This window comes from Pundamilia nyererei, unplaced genomic scaffold, assembly GCF_000239375.1.
Source record: "Pundamilia nyererei isolate P.nyererei 1_Seehausen unplaced genomic scaffold, PunNye1.0 scaffold00014, whole genome shotgun sequence".
Classification (NCBI taxonomy): Eukaryota; Metazoa; Chordata; class Actinopteri; order Cichliformes; family Cichlidae; genus Pundamilia; species Pundamilia nyererei.
In genome coordinates this window covers 5,669,426-5,677,345 of record NW_005187415.1, presented here as the reverse complement: position 1 = coordinate 5,677,345, position 7,920 = coordinate 5,669,426, and the positions used below count along the sequence as shown (strand labels likewise).

Genomic DNA, 7,920 nt, shown 5'->3' with positions numbered 1-7,920 from the left:
CTGTCTGCAGTTTTCTCATAGGGAAATGAAAGCTTAGGGAATACATAGCAGACTGTGGTCATTTGTCATTCTGTAATGCAAAGCTATAGTGAGTCATATAAATATTGTATGAGCTGTAATATTCTGATATGTTCTTAAATAAATGAGGGAGACAACGAGTAGTAGATTTGATATATTTCTGGTGACAACTCAAACTAGTTTTCTTTTCTTTTTGTACATAACAGTTTAAAAGTGGCCCAAACAATCTTATAAACTGATACTGGAAAATCAAAAATATGTCAGTGTGTGTTGTCTAATATCTACCAAGCTACATGCACAATTTCTAACACAGCATAATGTAGAAACTACTATAGAACAATCTGCAAAGCAAATTCAAGGCATTTCTTTGTGACCAGTTTCTGACCGTACTCTAAAACACATTCATAAGAAGTTGGTCTCTCATTTTAGCTCTAAAATAACCACATATCAGCTCCATAAATTGGTATCAGAATTCTTTATGATGTACACCTTGCTAGTACCAGGTACCCCTTTTGCCTTCAGAGATGCCCGTGCAGGACAGCAAGTGCAAATTGTAGCCTCAGTTTCCTATTCTTAGTTGACGGATGCGGCCTCCTGGTGCAGGTCGAAGCAGTCTATCCGTTCTCCTCAGACATCAACAAGGCATTTTCACATAGAGAACAGGTTAACAAGCATTTGAGTCGCGGTAATGAGTCTTTGAGCGCATTCTGTATTCTTTAATGTACAGCTTCATTTGGTTTGTCTTAAAAAAAGAACTTCTTCATTGATGATCTTCATTTTAAAGATTTCATTTGTCTTACAACATCGACTATTATAAACTGACAAGCTGCCGTTATAGAAAGGAGGGGAAAAAACCCATACAACATAAACGGAAAGAAATACTTCAAATTTCAATAGGTGTCCTATGATTAGTGTATTTTCTGCTGTAAAAAACAAAAAAACATTCTACATTCATCTGTCATTTTTATCATAAGGCACTACAACAATGATATGCTACACAAGGATTATTAACAACTAAAAGGTGCTTTAAAGGTCACAAAAAGTGTGGTACAGTTCTTCATGAATCAGCAGGTTTACCTCTTTTTAAATAAAACATCTCATTCATTTTGTGGTATCAGAAACATACATTTGAGAACATGAATCCAACTAATGCAAACATTAGGGCAAATAGCTGGAGAGAGATTTCCAAATATATAACAAACAACCAAAAAAAGTCTATCATTTAAAAAAAAGTTTCAGTGTAGTTTCCAATGTTTGGTTGTAGCATGACAAAAAACCCCAACAAAACAAAAACAACAGCAATAAAAAAAAAAACAAAACCAAACAGTCGCTACATACAGATGAGATGAGATTTATGAATCCACGGCTGAGTTTCATCAGGAGCTCAAAGCTCTTTTTGTCCTTGCATTGACGAAATCGTTTTTCTTGAACCCCAGCTGTTGAAAAAGTGTAGGTTAGCGTGCTGTATTTCAGAGGTTCAAAAAACATAATGTATGTCTTCTCGCTGCACCGAACTAAAAACTTAAATATCAAAAAGTTATTTAACGAACTGAATGATGCAAATGTGCAGTTTAGTGCTGTGGAATACTACAAATTTTGATATCGATCTGATACTAATAAATATAGGGGCAGTATTGCCGATATCAATACAGACAGCGATACTTTTAATCTATAATGGTGGCTTATATAAGAGAGAGCAGTGCGGCATGAGTTATGAGATGAGTCATGACCAATCTGCCAATTCTGAACACACTAAAAATACTACGTGATTAACTTTTCTCAATAATTAGTTAATAGAAACATTTCCGCATGTTCAACCTAGTGCATGTCTGACCTATATTTTTCACTTGGCTACGTACTTAACATAGAAACAAAGTATCAGTCCTGTCATGCTAGTATTGATCTGATACCAATGTCAGCTTTGGTATCGATACTATGGATCTTTAGATCAATCCTCTGAAAGACACAGCTGAATAATGTAACATGCAGCAATGTATCAATAACTAGCAGCTCAGTTGTTTGTTTAAATTAAACAACTTAAAGAGGAAAAGAAGCCATTTCAACCCTCTAAGCCTAAAACACATTTTTAAGTGCTGAGACAGCAACTTAAAGTGCTCATAATGAAGTGTAAAGACATGAAGACAATCATGTGCAACATGATATGATAGGATGCGATGTGTGCAGGAACTCACTTTCTTGAGGGTCTCATGGACTTCATTGTTTTTCCATATTACGTGCAGCAGAAGGCACGCTGCCTTTTGCATACGACTGGGTCTGTAACGAGGAGAAGGAAAAGGTAAAAATAATATCACACATGCTGTTTTTCTGAACCGTGAGTACTTTTACTTTTTATGCTTATGGTGAACTTTGGATTGACTCCAAAAGTGAAGCAATCCTCATAGATTCCTTTGCTAAAATTACACAATTTATATATTATATTATTGAATTATATTTTGGCCTCTGTACTTAACTTCCACCTTCATAACAACTAACCTTCACAACCATGCCTGTTTGGATTTTGTCAAGACTCTAAAATAAATCGAGGGGCAGCATTAATTGCTTCCTGTCTTCTTGGCATCACTTCAGACAAAATTGAATGTGCTTGTTGTGTGTGTGCCCCTTTTCCACGCTTTTTAAAAACTTCCAGTTGCATGAATTCTGGGCTTTACCTTTTCCCGCTAGTACGATTCTAGCATTTGTTAGTATGTTAATTAGGCATGTGGAATGTGGCATGCACCCATACGAAAGCAGTTCCCTCATAACTTTGCGCTAGCCTGTTCATAACTTTGCATGGCTATAGCATTTATCCACATCAGTTTTTTAATTATTCACTTTTATCTGAAGTACCGAGACTCTGAAGAAGTTACTTTATGTTATTGCTACTTAAAGGAACCAAATACAATGGATTAGGTAAATAATGACATAAAAATAAACTAAACAAAATAACAAACAAAATAATGGCACATATATCATTATTTTGCATTGAACATACACCTTCTCATGTCTTGTATCTGAGTGGTTTAGTAATGTAACTAACCCTTTGTCTGTCTTGCTGATGTTGATGATCTTTGGGATGCCGCGGTTTTCGATTATTGCGTCGGCATTGTTCGCATCACTCAGGCACAGGTAAGTCAGGATTTCACATAAAGAAATCGTCACCTCACTAGTCTGGTTGACGTCGGTGCTGTCAAAGGGCAGCATTTTCACCATCTCTGGCAACACCTGGTTTGCTTTAGGAGTAAAACAAGTCATGTAAAAGAGCCGTTCAAAAGTGCGGTTTGTGGTCGTGGTGGAACGATAATGGGAAAAGCTTAGAGGAGACATCAAAAGTTACCAATGGCAGGACGAAGTTGATCGTAGCGTGAGATGTTTTTGATTAGAGATACAGCAGGTATCTTTAGATTACTACTAACACCGTTTAAAATTTCCTTAATCTTCTCAAGACCATTTTCCCGCTGAACAATGACAACGGCGATGCCTCTGTTTATCTGCAGACCACAGAAAAAACATTTTAAATATGTCTTACATGTATGACTTTAAAATACATATACATGTAAATATAAATGTGCTAAACAATACTAATGCATAATGATCAGGTGGCCAAAACAAAAGCTGTTAAATCTGTTAAGCTGTCAAACAGTACTCCAGACTAATCTACCCTTCATTTGACTCATACATACATCCAATAAAGTGCCAGAGATACAGTAGACACACTTGCCTCTTTTCTGCTTACACATCGAACCTATAATTAGATTAAGAGCTGAAGTCCTTCCCATCTTACCTCGTGTTTTCCAGCTGTGATGTTCTGCAGAGCACCAATGGCAGCCTCCTTGATGGTGTCATTTGTACTGCAGGCCATCAGTAATATGTACATCCGCACAGTGATCGTGTCCCACAGCCACTCTATGCCATGGGGGTTGGGGTTGGGCTCGGGCTCCAGCAGGGGGTGCTGATGCACTGCATACTGAGAAGAAGGAGTTTACGAGACAGACTCCAGGTATGTGGGTCCAGTCGGTTCAAATTTACAACAAGAGGTGGCTAACCGTGTTAGCAATTGATTTTATTCAGTATGGACATCTAAAGACTGGTGCTGCATCCATTTTTCCACATTTTCATATTGGAAGTTTAAATTCCTGGCAACAGTTTTAGTGCAAAAGACATACTTATACAGCTTTAGGAAACCAAATCCACGCATCCAGATTTCATTCTTGTAGGAGGCAGAATAACAATCACTGTTAGAGCATCATATTGAAGCCCATAGTTTTCAAAAACTATGCAGTCAGTAGTTACAACTTCTCATTACAGCAAATACCTAACCAACCAGTCACATGGCAGCAACCCTGTATATTTAGGCATATAGACATAGTTTAAATGATGTGCTGAAGTTCAAATTGAGCTTAGGAATGAAGAAGATAGATGATTTAAATGTCTTTGAATGAGCACAGTTGTAGCTGCCAAACTGGGCTGGTCTGACTACTTCAGCAATTACTGATCTTCTAGGATTTTCCCACACAACCATGGTTTACAGAGAATGGACCAAAATAGAAAAAAAATATCCAGTGAGCGGCAGTTCTCGAGGCTAAAATGCCTTGTTGAGCCAGGACTTGTTGATCTCAGAGGAGAATGGACAGACTGCTTCCAGCTGATGGAAAGGCAAAAGTAATTTTTTTTGGTAAATTTTAAATAACCGCTCATTACAGCTTAGGGTGCAGAAGAGCATCTCTGAAAACGCAGCATGTTGAATCTGTTGGCTGCAGAAGCCCACACTCCTGTCAGAAAGGAACAGGAAACTAAAACTACATTTCACATAGGCTCATTAAGATTGGACAACAAAAGCCTGGAATAATGTTGTCTGGTCTGATGAGTCTGAATTCAACTCAGATTATAGTGTAAGAAATTGGCGCAAGAAACATCTACACTCTCTTGTATAAAAGGTTCAGGCTGCTGGTGGTGAATGTTTCCTGACACACCTCAGATCTCTTAGTAACAACTGAGCATTTTTTAAATGCCAACATAGACAAAAGGTTAAAGAGGCTTAGTGTTATTTAAGATAACACTAAGTGTTTCCTTAAATAAGGACCAGACACATGTTTTGATTTAGTACTTTTTTTTATCTGATTAGCAGCCATTAACCCAGTTATTTCCACATTAATGTAGGATTCAGAGCACATAAAAGCTGCCTGAGAGTTCAGAGGTCTTATAAAGACTTCTATAACTGTGTAACTGCTACTCATAAGCTGGACCTTGTATGGCATTTTTACTCTGACTTGTTTTGTTTTTGCTTTGTTCTGATGTTAAATTTGATTTTGTACCACTAACAGCGTGTCTTCGTGGCCAGGTTTCCCTTGGAAAAGAGATGTTAATCTCAAGGGACTTCCTAACTAAATAAAGGCTCATTAAAAAAATGTCAGCAAATATCAACAAGAATTTAACTGATAGCTCAGGATGTGTGTGTTTTAAGCCGCTTTAGCTTGTCTACCAGATGTAAAATTGCAATCCACCTCCTCACCACTTCCCCCTTTAATGCTGCATTTGACTTCATTAATGTCATGTCCATTGTCACTGATGACTGCTTTGTTGCTACACACATGCAACTGCACGGAGGTGTCAGACCAGAACCGTAGCATCAAATAAAATTACTGCAGATGGAAAAAACAATCATCTTTTGAGAATTGTGCTTCTGATTGTCATGCTATGTAGAGCTATGGCTAACTTACATAGATAATAGCATAACAGCAGCAACACTGGCGCACCTGGTAAAGCAGTAATGTATAATGCATGATTTGTTTGGATGTTTCTCACCACCAATATAATACAAGAGAAAGCTAAATGAGCATGTTCTAGTAAGGATGATTAAAGATGTTCTCTCACACTCGGATATTAAACCATAAGAACGTCTTTTGTGTTGTCAGGGTCCATTAATGTGTAAAGAGATTACCTCTGTGATCTTGGCACTGCGATAAGAAAAACAGCCCAAAGTCTTTGGCTGCGAATCCAAGTCTTGGCGAGACTCTGAGACTGTGAGAACCTGGTCGTTTTTCTTCGGAAGCTCTGACTCAATCTGATAAGACAGGTTGTGCAGGATGCAGACGCAGTTCTCCGTGCTCTTCAGAGTAGATTGAGATGTAGATGAAGAAAGAAAGTAAAAATTGTCTGGCAAACAATTTAATAACATACGGGGACACAACAGAAACATAGAAGGGAATTCTAAGAATTCAGGCAAAGTTTACATCTGTTTGAAAGTACAAGTAAAAATCATTTGTGAACATGTAACAAAAGTGTTGTAAATCAAAGCAGTTTGCCGTGACGCAGACACAGTGAGGACAAATGTTTTCACTTCACCTTGTCATCCATCTTACGGTTAGCTACGGTTCCCCGGATGTAGTAGATCAAAGAATCGATGAGATTCTCACAATTCCTCATTTCTTCCCTGACATATCGGCCTGCGGAACTCAGATTTCTAGAAACAAAAATGTGCCAATTAGATAAGCCCATTTTAACAAAGTCAAAAGTGCTATAAAATATTTTTCTGTCATCTACACAGTTGTGCAAATTAATGGATGCACTATTTTGGACATCTTTCCGATGCCCGTGGTAATCACAGACAAATTATATCACAGACTAGTAAGACTAGCCTGTTCTTATGCAGCCCAACAACAGAGGGAAATAAATATGAAAATTAACATTCAGAATCCCCACAAGAGGCTCTTTGTGCAGCCATGGGGAACTCCCTTATTTCATCCACTGGGTGCTCAAAAGGCTTTAGAACATGATAAGGAGAACTCGATAACACTGGGTCAGAGAGGACTGAATGATTTCAGTTCAGCAAAGCCGGGGAAAGAGAGAACTCGATGAATAATTGAGTCTTTCACTCTTTTCATCTGGCTATTGTTGCCAGGGGAGCAGTGGCTCTTATATCTCCTGCTTTGCAAACAGAGAGATGATGTGTGTCTAAACAAGTCCAAAGCAGAAGTACGAGGCATAATCTCAGACCCCAGTAGATAAACTGTGGTTTGACATAATCCCATGATAGTAAAGAAACTGTATAAAAATGGATGGTAGTTACTCTCTTGCTTATTATAATTTTAGTGACTAGGCAGTTCCAGACACTTTCACAGAGCTGCTAGATGAACCCCAGATGTTTCTTAAATCAACCATCATATGGTTCTTCTGCCCTTTGCACGCTCCTTCAAATTCTTGTACTGTTCACCTTTCTCCATCGGGGTCTCTACACATACCCCTCTAATCTACACCAATTAGAAAATTGACAATAGCATTAGTTCAGGTAGACCAGAGAGCCAAGCCTAGTGTCCTATCCTGGTAGATCAGCAGTCTACTTTGTCTGATGGATCAGCTGATACTCTTTGTTTAGGTTGCTTTTGCATCTTCAGTCATTTCCATCCCACATTGTAAACAAACAGTAAAAAAACAGAAAATGTGCTGGTAACTTTCTGCTAATGCATTACCTATTTTGCTTGTTTGTTTCGCACAGAAATTAATTTTCATATATGGTGAAATGGAAAAAACACTGCATAATGGAAAAAACCACAACAACCTCTTCCAACCACCTGTTTCTGACTTAGTCACTGTCATCTTAGTTGTCACTGATACCCAGGGTCAGTGCCAAAGCTTATAGAGCAGATGGAGAAATAACTTTTATCTGAAGACATTTGGCTCAGTTTACTTTTAGATTTCATGAAGATTGAAGCCAAAAGTACATTGATACTGTTAAATGAGCACAGGTACCCTTGCACTCACATATCGTTAGCTTCATAGCATAAGTGCCTAAGTCATTTTTTTGTGATGACATAGGCAGACGGACAGGATGATGCAGCAGTGGTAGGGGAGTAAAGTTAGGCAAAAATCTCAATTTGACCAAAAAATGACTTAGGCACTTATGCT

At 38.1% G+C, this 7,920-nt stretch overlaps 1 protein-coding gene across 1 annotated transcript in view; it reads right to left on the bottom strand.

The window, feature by feature from the left end:
• Positions 1–713: 713 nt before the first annotated feature.
• pkp2 (plakophilin 2) overlaps positions 714–7,920 on the bottom strand; it is a 15,683-nt gene continuing 8,476 nt past the window's right edge. The window contains exons 7-13 of the mRNA XM_013908781.1: positions 6,361–6,478; positions 5,957–6,124; positions 3,800–3,982; positions 3,353–3,506; positions 3,056–3,248; positions 2,211–2,292; positions 714–1,454 (exon numbers count right to left, since the gene is read on the bottom strand). Of these exons, the coding sequence (XP_013764235.1) occupies positions 1,395–1,454; positions 2,211–2,292; positions 3,056–3,248; positions 3,353–3,506; positions 3,800–3,982; positions 5,957–6,124; positions 6,361–6,478 (958 nt within the window). The 3' untranslated portion in view covers positions 714–1,394. The remainder of the gene's footprint in view (positions 1,455–2,210; positions 2,293–3,055; positions 3,249–3,352; positions 3,507–3,799; positions 3,983–5,956; positions 6,125–6,360; positions 6,479–7,920) is intronic.